This window comes from Oncorhynchus nerka, linkage group LG14 (genome assembly GCF_034236695.1).
Source record: "Oncorhynchus nerka isolate Pitt River linkage group LG14, Oner_Uvic_2.0, whole genome shotgun sequence".
Classification (NCBI taxonomy): domain Eukaryota; kingdom Metazoa; phylum Chordata; class Actinopteri; order Salmoniformes; family Salmonidae; genus Oncorhynchus; species Oncorhynchus nerka.
The window spans coordinates 41,479,104-41,500,034 of record NC_088409.1 but is presented as its reverse complement, the minus strand read 5'-3'; the positions used below and the strand labels follow the sequence as shown (position 1 = coordinate 41,500,034).

The window sequence follows — 20,931 nt, the reverse complement described above, 5'->3', positions numbered from 1 at the left end:
TTTCTCCTTTTTTTCCTTCTCTGCCCAACATCTTCTCCTTCATCAGATCTTCCAGAAGGCTTGTGAAATCCCCCACTCCATATTTACTCATAATATGTTCCACTTTCCTTCTTTTTTTCCCTGTCCACCATCTTACAGGCCATCTCGACTCAGCGCCTGGTGTAAACACTTGTCTTGTCTCAAAATCTTCTGACATGCACTGTCAACTATGAGACATTATATAGACAGGGGTGTTTCTTTCTAAATCCTGTCCAAACAATTTAATTGGCCACAGGTAGACTCCATTCAAGTTGAAGTGATATCTCAAGGATGATCAAAGGAAATTGGATGCACCTGAGCTCAATTTGAAGTGTCATAGAAAAGGGGTGTGAATACTTATTTAAACGAGATATTAATGTATTTCATTTTCAATATATTTGCAAACATTTCTAAAAACAGGTTTCCACTTTGTCATTTATGGGGTATTGTGTGTACATAGGTGAGAAAAAAAAAAATTCATCCGTTTTGAATTAGTGCAGTGTTTTTGTAAAAAAATTACTGATTTTATATATCTAATGTAGGTTTTAGTATGTTCAATTCATAAAATGAATACTTTTTTTGTATATTTAGAGTTCATAAAAATTGAGATTTTTTTTACAAATATATAGTCAAAGTATTATAATCACACATATCTTTACTTTTCAACATTACTCTATAAATATTGAAGATAAATGAAATGTTAACATTTTAAACAGCTTTACTAGGCTATTGAAAATCTGAGCCAAACCCCTGTTTTGAAGAGTTTTGATCATGTATATTACTTTTCCTTCTGCTACAAAATACCTTTCCCAAATATGTCCTGTTTAGTATGTAGAATACAGTTATCTTATTGCTGAGCGATGGGAGGCTATTTAGGGAGGTGAGACTTTGGCTTTGTGGCTCTTTGCTGACAGAAACGTTGCCTTAATTATCCTTATTCTAGTGAACCTCAATCTCCACCACACTCTTGGCCCGGAGTCAACCCAATTCATGCTGTAACACAGCAAAATGTGGAATAGGTCAAGGGGTATAAATACTTTCTGAAGGCACAAGTTTGCACATTAGCTACATCACCCAGATGACCTCATCGAAGGAACAGTTCCCGTCCCATCCCGAGCCTTGAATCGATTGCCTGCCTCTCCTTTCTCTGCAGCCAATCGGCGTATGAAGGTTCCCCCACTCTCCCTTTTCCATTTGACGTTAGCTACACTGGGACGTTTCAGTCAAAAAGTATCGTGTGGTCATTGGTGTTTTGGATTGTCAGTCAACATCAGTCTGTTTTGCGATTGGCAGGCGACATAATTTGGCTACCTCAGCTGGCCCGACTCAGAAGCGCCTTGGTTGACATTGTTGTTGTTGTAAGTAAGAAACTACTTTGTCGTTGAGTCTTGTTTTGGATTAATTGTAGACTGCAACCTCCGTATTAGCTCAAAGTCAGGAAAAACTGGTCTAATAAACTTGGTTTTCACAATATTTGTCGAGAGGAGGACCATTATGGGACGATGAAAGAAATATCTGCGAAGCCGCTCAAGGTAAGCAGACAAGGGACACTCAACTGCTAGCTAGCTATCCTTGCTAACGACTTTAGCCTGTAACATTATAGCTATCTGGCAACATTTTGGACAGGACGACCCGTAGCTGGCTTTTGTATTAACCTTTTTATTGAGCTGGAAGGAACTAGCTCGCTAACTCATTAAATGGGAAGTTTTAAGTGGGAGACTCCTAGACGGCTAAAACATGAACTAGCTAACTAAGTTACCTAGCTAACGTTAGCTAGTCAGCCCAGCCTTTATAACCCATTTAGCTACTCGCTAGCTAGACTTATCAACGTAACTTGCGTTAGTAACGGGCTAGCTAGCTATATGTCGCGTTAACAATGTTGCTTCGGTTACTGTGCCTAGCGTTAGTTAACTACGTGCAGGATAACTTTGCTAACATTAACGTTAGCTAGCTGGCTAGTTTTCTTTCTTGCCCATCTGCCTAGTTAGTCAGAGAAGGATAGGACGAATATGTACTATGCTTAGTTAACTAACGTTAGTTTCGTTAACAAATTTAGCTAGCTAACGCTTAGCCCATTCATAGACGACTTACACATACCAGTCGGCTCCTTTAGTAACGTTACATTCTTGGGCTAACTAGTTAACGTTAGCTGATTAGTTAGCCATTATACTCTCTCCTGGTACCCTCATACAACTCGCCTTGTATCATTCTCTCCCCATCTAACGTTGGGTCTATGAATCCATTTAAGGAATGAACAACTTCAAACGGGAGGCCTCTGTCAGTCAATTGTTGGTGAAATATTCAGCAAATCGTAGCCCTGTTGCTTGCTATAATTAACGTTTTAAAGTAAACCCATTGACATGCAGAGAGTATCAAATGTTATATCAATACAATGGACTCCTGCTTTATGGTTATTTGCCCCAGAGTTTAATAATGGCCTGTATTTAGGCTATTGCTTAGTTAATTGTAAAACATTGACCATACATTTCAGTGGGTCACTAATATTCTTCCCTGACGATTGAAACCAGTGACATAGGCTTTGGCAGCTCCACAGTGTATATGTTTATGTAAAGACATCTCCTCATTATGTAAACTATGCATTGCGCCATTGCCATTGAAAGGGTAGCATTACACTTGGACTTGAATTATTCAGCTCTTTATTTACAATTGATTTTGTTTGCTTGTAGTCTGGTATAGGCAGCCATCCTGCAACATAAAAGTAGGACAGAGACATGCTCTTCACTTCTTAGGCCTACACGGCCTTCTCTCTGTTTCATTATGTAAAGAAGGCACATTGTTAGAAGAAATGAGGGTAGTCTAAACCTTATCAACTCTACCTTCCCTGCAGCTTTCTGACTGCTGTTTGTATGCACTTCGACCTGAACCCATGTGTGTCTTACACCCACTACAAGTACGCTATGCATTATACCATACCATGATAATTGCCAGATGAAGCATCATTTTGAGAGTTGTTATGATATCTGTGTTTTGGCAAGAAAATTCTCACTCAAGACCATGTGGTTGTCCAAGTTGTGACCATTTGCATTACAACACTAGTCGATCGAGCTTACCGCTTGGGGAGAGAAAGGAAACAAAGGGACAAATGCAGCAAATGCCTTTTTATAGTAGTACAAGTAGAATTCAGAGGGAGCACACAAGCACAGTGAAATTCTAAGGGATCTATTATTGCAGTGGGAGGAAGAAATGCATCTAGCCCTCCCACCTCTACTCATTTCAATGGCAATGCAGGGGGATGCTTGAAAGGCAAAATGGATGAGCTAACTGGCAAGAGGAGTGTTCCCCAGTGAGCAGACTGCTAGGGTGTGAGTGCAAGTTTGCATCGTCAGGCTTCGTTACACAAGTCTTCCCTTTTTCAAGGAACGCATTGATCATACAGCGTCACACAGAACACCTGAGAACATCTTTTGGGGAGACTGTATAGTGTCCCTCTGTGATATTGAGATTCTCTAGTACGACTAAGACACTGAATGACTGTTTTAATCCAGCAGTAAATGTAAAATATGTTACACCAAAAAAACACAATTAAAAACAACAGCATCACATAGAACAAAATGGTGTTCTGAAGGCATTTGTTTGACAGTGATCACTAGTTGTTTTGCATAGAGCCCTTTGACACTTGACAATGAAACTTGGAAAATCTGTGGTTCATGGCTTAATTTGCCATTTTTCATGCTTCTCCACCAACATTAAAATGTTTTGGTTTTTTTGCCTCTAAATTTCCTTGAGATTTATAAACACTACACTTTGTCAAACTGGATGGCTGGCTGAATCACAGGTGGGAGAAATATGACACTGATGACAGAGAGCATTATCACCATAATCCATAAAGGCAAGGGATTATCCTATTGACCTGGTGACGTCATAATTCGCTTCTATGTTTTATCACCAGTTGAGCATTGTGGAAGTTTTCAGGGTGTGCTTGTCTAGTTTATTGGTGTCCTTTAGCCTATGTGTGACACACAGTGAAGTCATCCACACATGACAGATCTGTGTGCAGTTCCCTTGTGAGCACTCATGTCTTATTTGAACAGTTCTGTGGAGAGAAAAACCCAGAGTCCATCCATTTGTCCTTTTGGATCCTTTCCCTCTTTCCACTCTCCTTATCTAGCACTCTCTCAAAGCTCTAGTCTAAATGATTTGTCACTGTACAGTTTATAAATGCTCTGAAGTGTTACATATGTGAAGTTATGAGTTAAGGCTAAACCCCCTCATCTCTCTCTCACACAGGCATTTAGCCTACCATTGTGTTGGTTGGCTTTAGCCATCATAACTGTCTCTGTGGGGTAGGAGAGACTGAATATTATATTTCAGTGTGGAACCCTGCTGCCGCAGCAACACCTAGTCTAGAGATACAATTTTAAAGTGGTCTCTCGCTGGGCTCCCCCAAACAGCTGTTCAGTAAGAGTATGTTTCAAGGATCCAGTGTCAGCTTCAGTGCCAGGCCCATGTAGATTAAAACTATTCCCATAGGATCCCTCTACCCCCACAAACAAGGTCAGATTAATAAGTAAATAGTTGAGTGCTTCTCCAGGTTAGTGGGACAACTGCATGACTCTGCGTCTCTTATTGCCTCTGTGTTCAAGGATTGTAATTTGTCCTACCACGACCAAATGCTACAGGGTATGCAATGTAGGTCTAGGCTTTTAGTATCCCCATGCATGCAGGAGTCACCCCTTCAACCCTGGTTGTTGCCAGCTTAATGTTCCAGCCAACATAGGCATTTCGTTGCTGTCATCAAGGAGGTCAGACCGTGGGTTACCAAAGTTAACCTGGACTCCTGAAAATAACAGGGTAGAGGTGGCCTACATGGGCAATTCATCATTTTGGGAGAACTTAATTGAGCAGCTGACCAATTCCGCCATGACTTTAGTTCTGGGTTAACAGAGATTACTTAGGCCTAGTTGCTTACTATGACTGCAATATTGTTTGTGGTTATCTCACCTAGCTACCTTAAGATGAAGCACTAACTTTTAATTCTCTGCTAAATTACTAAAATGTCAAATGTAATGTAAAAGTTAACATGAATGGACACATCAGCTCGGCATTCAACACCATAGTACCCTCCAAGCTCGTCATCAAGCTCGAGACCCTGGGTCTCGACCCCGCCCTGTGCAACTGGGTACTGGACTTCCTGACGGGCCGCCCCCAGGTGGTGAGGGTAGGCAACAACATCTCCTCCCCGCTGATCCTCAACACGGGGGCCCCACAAGGGTGCGTTCTGAGCCCTCTCCTGTACTCCCTGTTCACCCACGACTGCGTGGCCACGCACGCCTCCAACTCAATCATCAAGTTTGCGTACGACACAACAGTGGTAGGCTTGATTACCAACAACGACGAGACGGCCTACAGGGAGGAGGTGAGGGCCCTCGGAGTGTGGTGTCAGGAAAATAACCTCACACTCAACGTCAACAAAACTAAGGAGATGATTGTGGACTTCAGGAAACAGCAGAGGGAACACCCCCCTATCCACATCGATGGAACAGTAGTGGAGAGGGTAGCAAGTTTTAAGTTCCTCGGCATACACATCACAGACAAACTGAATTGGTCCACTCACACTGACAGCGTCGTGAAGAAGGCGCAGCAGCGCCTCTTCAACCTCAGGAGGCTGAAGAAATTCGGCTTGTCACCAAAAGCACTCACAAACTTCTACAGATGCACAATCGAGAGCATCCTGGCGGGCTGTATCACCGCCTGGTACGGCAACTGCTCCGCCCTCAACCGTAAGGCTCTCCAGAGGGTAGTGAGGTCTGCACAACGCATCACCGGGGCAAACTACCTGCCCTCCAGGACACCTACACCACCCGATGTTACAGGAAGGCCATAAAGATCATCAAGGACATCAACCACCCGAACCACTGCCTGTTCACCCGCTATCATCCAGAAGGCGAGGTCAGTACAGGTGCATCAAAGCTGGGACTGAGAGACTGAAAAACAGCTTCTATCTCAAGGCTATCAGACTGTTAAACAGCCACCATTGAGTGGCTGCTGCCAACACACTGTCATTGACACTGACCCAACTCCAGCCACTTTAATAATGGGAATTGATGGGAAATGATGTAAATATATCACTAGCCACTTTAAACAATGCTACCTTATATAATGTTACTTACCCTACATTATTCATCTCATATGCATACGTATATACTGTACTCTACATCATCGACTGCATCCTTATGTAATACATGTATCACTAGCCACTTTAACTATGCCACTTTGTTTACTTTGTCTACATACTCATCTCATATGTATATACTGTACTCGATACCATCTACTGTTTGCTGCTCTGTACCATCACTCACTCATATATCCTTATGTACATATTCTTTATCTTCTTACACTGTGTATAAGACAGTAGTTTTAGAATTGTTAGTTAGATTACTTGTTGGTTATCACTGCATTGTCGGAACTAGAAGCACAAGCATTTCGCTACACTCGCATTAACATCTGCTAACCATGTGTATGTGACAAATAAAATTTGATTTGATTTGATTTGATCCTGCCCCCCTTCGTGAAGAAATTCTCTAATTAGGCGACGACGATTTATTCTTCAGGTTCGCTCTGGTGGTCACAATTACTGCTTTACACAGCACATATAGTCTCCTCCATACATTTTCATAAGACTTTATAACCATGACATGTGAGACATCTAGAATTCCACCACCATGCACCCCTGCATCCTTGTTTGCCAGCACACATCATGGCCCAGATAAGACTGTACCAGATGTGCTTTGGAAGAAAAAACATCCCCATGATTCCTCAGCAGAGGGGCGATCAATAGGAAGCTTGTCTCTGAGATCCTGTGCACCCAGACTGCGACTCATAAAAACCCTGTTCAGCCCCACCCTCCCCTGCATGCCTGGATGCCTGCCAGCCTTTTGACACAGCAGCCAGGGCTGTTTGTGTCAGGGTGGCGAGGCCTTCAAAACCATGCATCAGCAATCACACCCCGGCCTCTCCCCACGTCCCTACCTAGTACCTACCTCCTTTGTGTTCAACCAGAGACTGGGTGTGTGTGCCCAATGCTTTGGGATACTCTGACTGGTTATTTTACCATTTTATGTGGGGGTTTTGTACTCAACTTTGCTATGCCAACTCTTTTCAGAGGCATCACTGTGGTATGATTGAAGGATGTTGAAAACATTGAGTTCTGATATAAAACAATGGGACACATGCTCACAGTTTTGCTTTTCTGAAGCATCCCCAATATTATCTCAGCATCGCTCTACGGATGTGCCAACTGGGTCAAAAGGTTGTTGGGTATACCCAAATAGAGGGGTGAATGGGTACAGAGGCTAATCGCTTGCCCTCTCACATAAAAAAATATCTACAATCCCCCATGACTGGGCCCTCTACCCGGAAGTAAGCCATGGTAAGATCACAGGGCCGCTGGCTCCTCACCCTGCCTCTACAACACAACAGCAGTCCTTCCCACTCTCTCCACTCTAGATCCAAGACAGAACAGCAGTAATCCTATCCCCGCAGGAGAGGAGCCTCTCGCCCAGGGTGACGTAAAGCCACCGCACTGCCTTGACTGCTAAGCCAGCACCACGTGGGGATTCACATGAGCATTAATGCCCAGGCCTGTCACTGCTAATGCTTGTTTAACCGCTGCCGTTAGCCTAGCCACGGACTGCTTACAGGTTCGGTAGGACCTTGCACATACATAGGATGGGCCTACCCGATGTTGAAAATAAGTTAATTATATCACAGCCAAACAGATAATTTACCATTCATTTTGGGCTGACAGTATTCTGACTTGAGATCCACAGGTGCAACTCGGCATTAATCATAATTTAAGCTAATGTCAATGGGAGACTTAAAATTCAAGATATTGGTAGTAGGTCTTTGAACAATTGCAAATATCAAGACCTTTGTATTCAGTGTTTTTTGAACAAGAAGGTTGTTGTTGCCTCCTTAAAAAGATATATACATAACAAATCTATTATAGGATTTTTACTTTGACTTCATTTACAGGTTTTGTAATATGGTCAGGATGTGTACTGTTCTTGTTTAGTCCTGTGGTTGTTTCCACAGAGCAGTGCAGCCAAAGATGCAGGTTTGCTTCTAAGAAATATCCGATATGCGTGAAGGAGCTAACTCCCACCCTTTTAAATGTGAGTTATGTAAGCCTTAGCTCATTGTTCTATACCCACAACAAACCATGTTTTTGTGAAGTCTCATTGGCATCTACAACACTTTGCATGTTAGGCTACTGGGGAAAGCAAATATTGGTCAACATTTTAAAATTCAGTCTCATGCCTCTTACTGCCCTACCCCATAGGGTTTAATTGCTTTTATAAACTGGGTGGTTAGAGGAGCCCTGAATGTGGATTGGCTGACAGCCGTGGTATATCATACCAAGGGTATGACAAAACATTACATTTTTACTGCTCCCAATACATTGGTAACCAGTTTATAATAGCAATAGGGCACCTCGGGGGTTTGTGGTATATGGCTAATATACCATGGCTAAGGGCTGTGTTTACATTTACATTTAAGTCATTTAGCAGACGCTCTTATCCAGAGCGACTTACAAATTGGTGCGTTCACCTTATGACATCCAGTGGAACAGCCACTTTACAATAGTGCATCTAAATCTTTTAAGGGGGGGTGAGAAGGATTACTTTATCCTATCCTAGGTATTCCTTAAAGAGGTGGGGTTTCAGGTACTTCGCGATGTGTCGTGCCTAAGAACAGCCCTTAGCCATGTATATTGGCCATATACCCCCCCGTGCCTTATTGCACAATTTCATCCAAATAGGCTAGCTGTGTTCGGACGATGCAGAAGCTGGCATTTCTGCACAAAGACATCAATAAAAAAAACGCTAGTGCCGTATGAGGAGTTACCGCCCACGGTGTGCTGAGTTTAGGTTGGCAGTTCTCCGGTAATGCTGAAACCAGGGCAGATTGTTCCCTGAGTCCAACTAAACAATTCTGCTGCAGTCCTTCATTGGCATAGCAGCGCTCTGCTCGCACTCTGCAACTGACAGAATCGAGCTATATTATTTTGTTTATCCACAGCATTGAAGAGCATTGACATGTAAGCAGATGGGGACAAAGTGTAGGCCTAGTCTCATTACAACACACACAAATCAAACATGCCCTCGTAAATTGTCCTGTTACTCCCTTTCTGCGACCATTCTCTGTGAACTACCCCTGTGTCCTCACAGGTTGCTACATGGCACAGCAAGGCACAATATGGCATGGGTCAGCACCGCATGACACAGCATGGCACGACACTGCATGGCACACAGCACTGGTCGGAGGATATGTCAGGGGCGTCAGTACTTTTGGCTGCTGCCTCGGCATCCCACATCCCCATCTGAAGCCATCTGCTATGAGTGGCTGTTAATTAGCACTGCTTCACTGTTGATGACTAACTCTGACTACAGCGACAGGCCCTGTGCACAGGGCAGGGTTACCTCTGAAGCCAGGCACTGGGCAGCTGTAATAAAGTGCCCAATGGAGCACGGTGGCAGGAGAGGAGAGAACGGGCTGTTCTGAAATACTCCATGCCATATGCACATGACCCCCACCAGAAATCGTGAACTGGGGGGAGGAGTTGAGACATCCTCTTCCTCACTTGAGGAAGACCGTTTGTTTGTAAGTGAAACTTTGTTGAGACCTCGGCCACAAAATGCTTGGCTTAGCCATGACGTCAGCTCTCAGACACTTTGATAAACAGTTTATCTGAAAAGCTATTACTCTGCACATTTGAACTGCTTGAACTTGGCAGTTACTGCCATGCATGTCAATGAGGAAATCGTGCCTCTGTCTGCCAAAAAAATTACCGACTACCAGGGCCCCTAACCCTTCTGTACCCTACTGGAGTTAGCCTACACTGCGAGTTGCTACTGAAAAGCCTGCAGTAGCTAGTCCTACACTGTCAGAGAACACTGCACACCTTACTGGTGGCATAACCCATTTACCCATTGAAGTTCAGCAGATACACCGGAGAGAGCGAGCAGGAGCCTGTCAGGGATGTTTTGTGTTTCTTGTAGACAAGCTTCTGAGCCATGACACTTGCAGACATAGCTTAGCTGATTTGTTTGCTCGCCGGAACTTTTTGTCTTTTTCCCCGCCTCTGTTTTCTTTCAGTTGTCTGCTGTTTAAAAACTTTGGACAGTGAGGAGGTGATACGTTTGTTTCATGATTATGGAGGGGTATTTTTAGGCTGTGAAAAGTCTTGTAATTTTGGCACCTTGCAGATAAGGGGCTGGCTTTCTGTATGCGTTTCTAGCTGTGGTAACAAACCGTACAAACGTAAAGTCTATTTTCACAGTAGAACATACAGGGTCGACAGTTAGCTATCACATGGAATGAGAAGCTTGAGTATTTAAGGAGTGAGGGAAGACTGGGATCAAGCGTTACTGAATGCTTACAGCAGGCTTAGACAACATGTGGGATCCCCTTATGCCATTCAATGTTTGTAGCCTCCTTCAGATGGGATGTGGTTGATGTGAACTTCTAGCTATGTTCTTACAAAATAGATTAAATGATGTATGCTAATATTGCTTAGTCTGCTATGGACTAGTTTTATCTGAGGCATTTTGGGGGCTAAAGAGTTGGTGCTGACGAGCTGAGCCAGGTGTGTGTGGACGAGAGGAAGGGTGGAAGGGGCAGTTTTTTTGGGGTGATGACTGGAAATCTCTAAGCCCTGGCTCCAGCAACATGCCCTCTCTGAGGGTGGTCATCCCATGGAATCTCTGACATCAGCTCTATCTCTTTCTCCCCCTTTTCTCTTTCAGTTAGCGCATGAGCAGTGTGCCTTTGTATTCAGTTGCACAGCTTACCTCAGCTGGTGTCCAAGCCTTGATCAAGACTGGAATCTCTGAGTTCATGAATGAATAGATGATGACCAAAAGACCTAGCCTAATTCAAAGGGAAAACAAGTAACAACCCTTTGTTTACCCGAACTCTTGCGCCTGTTGTCGCATTACCATATTTTGAGATCTCGATTTGGAGAAGGGAGAATAGAACAGATGCAAAGTTTGGTAACAGAATGACGGTTTGTATTGTATGTGCCATCGACACCAAACTAAAGCTTGCTTTGCTATGGAAAACCAATTTTTCACTAATAAACTCAAATCAGTAGTTTTCATGGTTCAATTGGCTGACATCTCAGAAAATGTTCCAGCTCAAATTGTGCATTTCATAGATTTTTCTCCAATGACCAGCTTAAACAAATGTTCTTTGACCAGAGAAAATGGTCCAACTCCAATTAAATATTGATTTGGCTAAGAGCTGGAAGGCATTGAAAATTGGAGACATTAGTCTCGCCACCTGAACTGGTTAAGCACATTTACTTAACCAAACGGACAAAACATTGACGGTACCATTAGCAATACACCAATTTGCTAGCAGAACAGGAGTATTTAATATTTAAAAAATAGATTATTGTAAAGGCGAGATGTGGAACAGAAACTACAGTATGGGCTTGTGTCTTCTCGGCTCCTGTCTGGTCACAGATATTGCCGTGTTCCTGCGCCATGTTTAATGGGCACTCAATGATTTGCATTGTGTTGACTCCCACGGTGTTACGTTGCTTAGCGTAGCATGACATTGGGCTAATGTTGGACAGCTCTGTCTCTTATGATGTCCTGCGATTTGTTGCCTTGTAGTGTGTAGCCTATGGTCTTGGACTGTGCTTCTTTGTCCAGGGCTCCTGCCTTTCATGTTTCTGCAGCTATTCAAAGCAAGAAGTAGGTTACTTCAGTTGATCTGCGTTATGCTGACTTGTACAGCAAAGACCGTTGCTGCTGTGTGGTATGCTTAGCTGTAGTTGCAGTGTTCTGAAGCTCAGGAGGAACTGGGAAAATGGGCTTGATTTGACTTCATTCCTCCGCCAGACAAGCTCGGCCTCCTCAGACGTAGCGGTGCAGTTATGTAATAAGCTAGTGGGCTCAGCTTCAGTCAGTAATCACACCATTGTTTGACTTCCTCTAGTTGTGAAGTGTCTGTACTCTGTTTAGTCACTTTATGATCTCTTGATCCTATTTCTGACTGATCCCTGGTACATTTGACTTGCTGAGAATGAAGGATTATTAGTACATACCAAGGAAGGCTTGGGGCTATTAGATGTTCATAAGATTTTGCTCTTTTAAAGCTGTGATTAGGCTAGCCTTGTATGCGATACAGGGTTTCCAAGTACAGTAATAGCTTATCAGGCTATAGTTGACAGTCTAGTATGCCACTTCATAAAGTTCATAAATCAGTCTAACCAAATAGCTTAACCTGTTGTTCCAGTGTTTTTGGCCATCTCTGAGCTGCTGTGTCTTGGACTACTGTGCCACTTCCTAACCCCTCTTCACATTTCCTCCAGCCCAGGGGTATGGGCCTACCACTGGGCAACATTTATCATCGCTGACGCAACTCACACAGCCTCTGTTGTCTTATCAGCCCTTCTATATTATCACTCGTGATTTTTGCAGTGGTGAGAGGGTGTTTCACACTCACTGAGATCACAGGGAAACGTTGATTTAAACTAAAATAGAACTGACACATTTAGAGATGTGGTCATCCATCTTGTCCTGACTGAGGATGAAATGGGAATAGAACAACCCAATTGTCCATCTTTGGAAAAGGCTGACTTAAGGCAATATGTTGATGACAATGGAACAATATAATTGTAAATCCTGAGTATCTTCAGGTGGTACGGTAAAGTGGCTAGCCGTACCGTTTTCATATTGGGCCTCAGGCTTTAGCTGCTCTCCCTCTCGAGTGAAAAATGAACCTCACTTTACAGATGATGAATGACTTAGTGGGCCAAACATGAAATGGCAAGTCCTTCTGCTGTGCACTAGTGACATCCAACAACCCTGCTCCCCCTTCACTGGAAGTGCAGATCCCTCTCATTTTGTAAGGATGCATAGAGGGCTGACTCTAACGAATGACTGCCCATAAAAAGCTAATTCTCATTTGGTCATATAGTCAGTCTTGTCCAAAGCTAAGATTTGTGAGTTTTAAAGATTTTTTTTTGAAAAAAGGGTACTGTAACAGTTTTCCTTGGGTTAAGTTTATTTCAATCCTGTCCACAGCTGGCAGCACCCAAGTGAAACCTCAATTCGGAATGAGTAGCTGCACGCGACCCCATCGTATTGTCCATGGTCAAATTGGTTTCACATTGGATAGTTCCCAACTAGCCCCATAGGGATATCAGTAAATTACACAATGTAGGCCTACATGGGACAATATTTTAATGTCAGTAGCTCCCAATTTCAATGACTTAACCTCAAACGTACTATAGATTGTAAAAGTGCATATACAAATATTGAGGTATTTTAATGAGACAACTAAAAGATTGCAACATGAAAATATTGTCCCATTTACATTGCACAATCTATTGATGGTGCTTAACTAGCCCCAGAAATGGGCTATCCCATGTCAAACCAACTTTGCCACAGTTGCACACCAGCCTGCTAATTGGTGAAAGAAGTTGGCTAGCACTAACTAGCCTAGGCAACTACAAGACACAATACCTGGTTAGACTGTTTCAAGTTATGTACGAACGCTTGTCACGTGGGAAAACACACACAAGGCACCCACTAGTAACCGGAAGGTTGCAAGTTCAAACCCCCGAGCTGACAAGGTACAAACCTGTCATTCTGCCCCTGAACAGGCAGTTAACCCACTGTTCCTAGGCCGTCATTGAAAATAAGAATTTGTTCTTAACTGACTTGCCTAGTTAAATAAAGGTAAACCACCCCCCAAGACAACTCTACTTTGGCTTCAGTCATGGCCGCTGCATTTAATGAACAAGCCGATATAAACTAAGCCAAATCAGGAAGTTGAACTCCCTTTAATAATAGCCTCAAAATGGGGTCTTTTTGCTTCATGAGGTTCTGAATACGACTATTTGAAGGGTTGGCAGAGGTCACCAAAATTCTGAAATATCAGTTATTCCAGACCTGTGCATCTTTCTTAGCAGTAGGCCTACCAGTTTATTTGATGCTCCCCCTGTGCGCTACCACAGGCAATGCAGATTTATCATGAAAGCGTGCCTGTACAGCTGGACCTAATTTCTTGTCCAGGCTTGATGGAAGTTGGTGGAGCAAGATGTCTTGTAGGCCTAGATAGGCAAGTTTTCTTAGTGCTAGGCCTATAGTGGAGCAAGTGCAAAAAACACATCTAGGTCTTGGTGTAAGCCTACTTAAGTAATGTAGGTCATATTGAGTGACCTTACATGATTACACAATGTGACATGACAAAGCATTTGGAGCAGTCCCGCCCTTAATAACTAGGCTATAACCTAGTCTTTCTCGGTCTTGTTGTGCTAAACATTTATCTTAGGCTAGATCACTTCCTATAATATCTGATTCATTTTAAAGCAATGGTTCTATAGACCTATTCCTGTTTGGAATGATATCTCTAGTATTCTTCTGTGGCTCTCAGCTGCTGGGGTGGCAGCTCTCTTGTTTTAGCTGGCTCACACCCCAGGTTATGTAGCTGTGTGTTAGACCAACATGGCTCCAAACTACTTGCCAAGGAGGTCTCTGCTGTTTCAGTGACTAATAATTTAGTGTCATGATTTCAGGCCATGCCCCTTTTGGGTCCAATTTATCATTCAAAATGTGTCAAGCAGCACTATTTTTTTTTTCTATGTTCATTTGATTCAGTGTTTGATTTTTAGGTTTGTACTAGTCTCGTGACAACAAAAACATTTCAAATGTCTGTCAGGAGACTGGGATATGACGGATAGTGTGGAACATTTCTTCTGTTGTGCTTTTTTTGTGTACTTGTTTGTTTAGAAGAATCACGATTTTTGAGGGGGTTCACCTACACCTGCCCATGCATTATTTTGAATTTCAGAATGGGGGTGGTGTATTTGGCCCATAGACTTTCCAAGGCTTGCAGAGCGAGAGAGAGAGTGAGGTTGGGGTGGGAAGCTGCCAAACAGGATCCGCTTCTCGCACTAGTCCAACATCTCCCCGTCCTCTACCCAGAACCTAATGGAGTAGCTGGCCAGAGGTTCTGGGTTGCTGACATTAGCTTTCTACTAACCTGTTAGTCAAAGTTAGATTAGCACCGCATTGACTGTGCTTACACTCAACTCTCGTTTCTCCTAAGTCACTTGCAGTAGGCCTGTTCTTCACATGCTTAAATTAGACTTCTCTCAGTCTCGTGGAAGTCTCTGTTTTGGTTAGCCTGCAGTTTCACTGCTGGAAGCCTATACTGTAATGGAGGTTGTCTCTCCATCCCTTGTTTACCTCCATGAATCTTCCAGGGGCCCACACAATGGCTGCAGCAGGCCGTGGTGACCTCTTCATGTCTGCTTCAGTGATCCAGGCCTCTCCCAGGGTCAGCACCCACGTGCTAGCAGCAGCTTCCATTATGTAACCTCTCAGACAAAAGCCTAGCCGGCCTGCACACATCACTGACTGCTCTGTGCTGGCAGCAGGGCCATTATGCTAGTCAGGTCATCGCTTGGGTGTCTCTCACATAACCTAAACAGGATTGAAACTATTTTTGGGAAATTCTGACTTAGTTTCAACCCCTGTTCTCTTACATTGCTGTCAATATTTGCAGACACAATATTGACATCAATTTGTTGTCTTTGTCGATTAATCACCGCTAGCAGCCATCAACTAATAATTTAGTGGGACCCTTCCCTAGTTTTGTGGCCCTCACCTCATTGTCAAGAACTCCTGCTGGTTGATGCGTCAGAAGCTGAGTGCGTCCACAGGAATGGATGATGTTGGAGGCTGGTAATAACAAAGTCCTTTCACTGGTCTGTTGGGTCCATTCTGTCCACAGAGCGACACATTACCAGCAGGCATTGGCACTAGCTTGTCCGTTGATACATCATTATTTGTTGGACTTAGTTCGCTCAACTCCCAGCAGCAGGTGTAATAGTGTTTCTCAAACTAATCATGTCAAAGTTATCTTTATGAGATGCAGGAAAGTCAACACAACAAGAGGCTTTGTATGGAGGCCAGGGCCTAGGGAGATATTGTCCTGCTGGCTTTTTCTTCTCTCACTAGTGTAAACACTAACCTACCACCAGAGCCAGAAGTACTTGTCCACTCAACTCCTGTCTCTTTTGAATGATAGTATACTCACACAGCCTCTTGCCAACAGATGTACAGTGCCTTCGGAAAGTATTCAGACCTTTGAATTTTTCCACGTTTTTGTTACGTTACAGCCTTATTCTAAAATGGATTAAATAAAATAAAAAATCCTCAGCAATCTACACACTACCCCATAATGACACAGTGAAAACAGGTTTTTAGAAATAGCTTATTTGCATAAGTATTCAGACCCTTTGCTATGAGACTCTAAATTGAGCTCCGGTGCATCCTGTTTCCATTGATCAACCTTGAGATGTTTCTACAACTTGATTGGAGTCCACCGGTGGTAAATTCGATTGATTGGACATGATTTAGAAAGGCACACACCTGTCTATATAAGGTCCCACAGTTGACAGTGCATGTCAGAGCAAAAACCAAGCCATGATGTCGAAGGAATTGTACATAGAGCTCCGAGACAGGATTGTGTCAATGCACATATCTGGGGAAGGATACCAAAAAATGTTTGCAGCATTGACGGTCCCCAAGGACACCGTGGCCTCCATTCATAAATGGAAGAAATTTGGACCCACCAAGACTCTTGCTAGAGCTGGTCGCCCGGCCAAACTGAGCAATCAGGGGAGAAGGGCCTTGGTCAGGGAGGTGACCAAGAACCTGTTGGTCAATCTGACAAAGCTCCAGAGTTCCTCTGTGGAGATGGGAGGACCTTCCAAAAGGACAACCATCTCTGCAGCACTCCACAAATCAGGCCTTTATGGTAGTGTGACCAGACGGAAGCCACTCCGCAGTAAAAGGCACATGACAACCCGCTTTGACTTTGCCAATAGGCACCTAAAGACAATGAGAAAGAATATTCTCAGGTTTGATGAAACTAAGATTGGCCTGAATACCAAGCATCATGTCTGGAGGAAACCTGGCACTATCCCTAAGGTGGATCATGGTGGTGGCAGCATTATGCTGTGGGGATGTATTTCAATGGCACAGACTGGGAGACTAGTCAGGATAGAGGGAAAGATGAACCGAACAACGTACAGAGATCCTTGATGAACACCTGCTCCAGAGCGCTCAGGACCTCTGACTGGGACGAAGGTTCACCTTCCAACAGGACAACGATCCTAAGCACAGAGCCAAGACAATGCAGAAGTGGCTTGAGTAACCCAGCCAGAGTCTGGACTTGAACCCCATCAAACATCTCTGGAGAGAGCTGAAAATAGCTGTGCAGCAACGCTCCCCATCCAATCTGACATAGCTTGAAACGATCTGCAGAGAAGAACGGGAGAAACTCCCCAAATACATGTGTGCCAGGCTTGTAGTGTCGTACCAAGAAGACTAATCACTGTCAAAAGTGCTTAGTAAAGGTTCTGAATACTTGTGTAGATTTGATATTTCAGTTTATATATATATTTTTTGTAAATTAGCAAACATTTCTAAAAACCTGTTTTTGGTTTGTCCTTATTGGGTATTGTGTGTGGATTGAGTTAGCGTTTAATCAATTTTAGAATAAGGCTGTAACGTAACAAAATGTGGAAGTATTTTCAGAAGGCACTGTATAGTTTTGTTGAAGGGTAGGCTGGCTCCTATCCACAGCTCCTAGCTGTGTGTTACAGCGGCTTTGGGAAAAGACTAGTACAAGCGATGTGAACATAGCCTTGATGTGATGTATATATGTGAACAAGAGTGCATTTCTACACAGCAAGTGTGTTGGAGACCCTGCAAAGAGAAGGCTTTTTTTTGTGGCCGACTTTGGAACGAGGGCACTGGAAATACTCTGGTTTAGAAAGACCTTTTGTCCTGTTGACTTTCTTCTCTTGCCTGCCGGTGTGCCTTTGTTGTAAGAAGAGAAGGAGAGCGAGAGAGGGGGATGGGTGTTAAATGGGTGGGTGTAAAAAAAAAAAAACCATGATTCATCAGGTGCAGTGAAGAATTCACTGAGTCAGAGCTGAGGCAAGAATAGAGGGTGGATGAGCTGAGGCATGGGTGGGGCTAGATGACTGCAGGTAACAAGGATGGTAGTCCACTCACAGCTTGAACTTTAGTACCTCAAAGCCGTAACATGAGACGTGGAACATTTGACCATATAGTACGCTATGGTAGGGCTGGGCGGTATACCGTTTTTTGCGATATACCGTATTGATGCACAGGCCGGTTTGGGTTTTTACTTTACTTTCTATAACGGTATTTGAATGTTTGGTTTGTTAAATGGGATGCGTAGTGTCTAACGTACACTTTTATAGTGTACTTTGCTACTTGAGTCATCTCTCTCCACTCTCTATGCCACTTTCCAGACAGGCCTAACCACTCAAGGAGCGCATTTGTTTTTCCTCGACCACGAGACACTTGCGTCCAGTCTGCATGGTCAATGCAGCATATGCAACAATGTTGATGATAATGATGCAGTTGTCACTTTTAGCAAGTTGTTCTTAAATCTTGTTAGCCGCTAATGCTAATCGCTAGCTAGCTAATACATTTACTGAGTAAGAGCAACCGGAAGCTAATTAGCAATACAGCTCGATAAAACCAGTGATGGTGTAGACCTATGTCAGCATGTTGTTTGTGCAACAGTATCTTTGAAATTGAAGAGGTGAACGCAAATCAATAATATTTTAGCTACATGAAGTAGCTAAGAGATCATTCAATGTAGCCAATGATTATAGGGTCCCCTAGGAAACGCCTATCCGCGTTTTAGTTCCTACCCTGTCACAATATCTCCTCCCTGGCATTTTCATTTGTTTTTATGTCAAACAACACTGTATTAAAGTGCCCACTATTATATTCCAACTATATCATTAGAATATACATTCTATTTCCATGATTCCAACAGTTAACCCAAGTGTTTTGCTCTAAATTGCAAGTAAAATTGCCATTGGCCATATCGCCCAACCCTATCCTAGGTTACCAAAGGATGTTGAAGTACTGCTTTAGAGAGCATAATCAAAAGAGAGCATAATCTCAATTCCGATATTTATACCGAACAAAAATCTAAACGCAACATGCAACAATTTCGAAGGTTTTACTCAATTACAGTTACATTTACATTTAAGTCATTTAGCAGACTCTCTTATCCACAGTTCATATAAGGGAATCAGTCAATTGAAATAATACATTATTTTGGCCCTAATCTATGGATTTCACATGACTGGCAGGGGTGTAGCCATGGGGGAAGCCAGGCCCCAGTCAATCAGATCCCCCCCCCCCACAAAATGCCATTATTATAGACAGAAATACTCCTCAGCATCCCCCACTCCCCTCAGACAATACTGCAGGTGAAGAAGCCGAATGTGGAGGTCCTGCGGTCGTTAGGCTGGTTTGACGTACTGCTAAATTTTCTACAACGACATTGGAGGCAGTTTATGGTAGATACATTGACATTCAATTCTCTGGCAACAGCTCTTGTGGACATTCCTGCAGTCAGCATGCCAATTGCACACTCCCTCAGCTTGAGACATCTGTGGCATTATGTTTTTCATATGCCACACCTGTCAGGTGGATGGATTATCTTGGCTAAGGAGAAATGCTCACAATCAGGGAAGTAAACAAATTTGTGCACAAAATCTGAAAAATATTGTTTTTGTATGGAACATTTCTGGGATTTTTATTTCAGCTCATGAAACATGGGACCAACCGTTTACATGTTTTATATTTTGACGTATTATAGGTCACATATTGGCACAGTGCTACAGCCAAACACTAGCTGCCTTATGGACTGAGGCTTCTAGTGTCAACATCTATCTTATTTCTGTCAGGGACAGTTCTATTTGTCCTTGCACTTGTATCGATTGCCCTCTCCATCTCTCCTTTCAATAGAAAATGCATCTGTAGAAAATGTATTGTTCCCCAGTCTCGATGGGGGTCATCATTGCTATTTGCTACTCTACAAACCTTGGTTACCATAGTAACATGACATTTTGCCTGGTTCAGTTATGCCTCTTTTCAGTCATGTGCTTTCTATTGCCTATGGATTGCTGTAGTTTTGGACTTTTTCTCAACCCCAGTCATTGTTTGAGTACACCAGACCCTTTGTGTGCTGAATCTCTAAATGGGACTTCTTTGTGCACTGTAGTTCAGAGTGTGCTGTGTAGGTAGAAAACAACCTAGAGACCCATTTGCATCATCCCAACATGTTATTTTGTTGCTATGATTCAATGCAAATGTGAACACCTTTTTTAATTTGCTCAACAGCTCTGTGAGCAGCCTACCACAACAGTGGTCATGGGTGAATGAGATGTGGCCAGGCATAGGGGTCAACAGGAATCTTATTTTCCACAGAGATGTTGCCCTTTACCAAAACAGGCTTACACGTGGGTACTATGAAAGGGTCAGTGGGATTATGTTCTATCTTTTTTTATGTGTGTTAGCTGTTAATAAGATTACATTTAACACACTTGAATCCTTTTTCCTGGACCAATAACATTCCACAGTACCTGCATGCTGTACAAATGGATCATAGTTTGATGCCAATTCAGGTTGACATTTTCATCCGTTTTGCTTATTTTTGATTCTATTCAGGTTTGGCTGGACGTGTAAGGCAAGTTGAAGAGCCCCTCTCCCCCTTCCCCTTGGTCCAGTGGTCTTGTTGGGGAGGGCGGATCCCCTGTGTTTTTCTGCCCTGATGTCCCCCGCCGCCCTGTAAATTCATGATCACATGACCTTGGATATGGACGCAGTCCTGTCCGACTTTGTCCGTTCTACTGGAGCCGAACCAGGACTAGCCAGAGACCTGCTAGAGGGTGAGTTGCAAGGCATTCTGGGGTAAAATAGATGGTTTTATGGCCAACTGCTAGTGAGAGGTATAAATTGAGCAGTGCACCTCCCAGTTAGAGCTTTTGGTAGCTGTTGGTTAGGTAAGCTATCATGTAAAAGGAGGAAG

At 43.3% G+C, this 20,931-nt stretch overlaps 1 protein-coding gene across 1 annotated transcript in view; it reads left to right on the top strand.

Annotated features, from left to right (window-relative positions):
* Positions 1-1,346: 1,346 nt before the first annotated feature.
* LOC115141103 (OTU domain-containing protein 7B-like) overlaps positions 1,347-20,931 on the top strand; it is a 32,414-nt gene continuing 12,829 nt past the window's right edge. The window contains 2 exon segments of the mRNA XM_029679727.2: positions 1,347-1,550; positions 20,571-20,791. Coding sequence (XP_029535587.2) covers positions 20,707-20,791 — 85 coding nt within the window. The 5' untranslated portion in view covers positions 1,347-1,550; positions 20,571-20,706.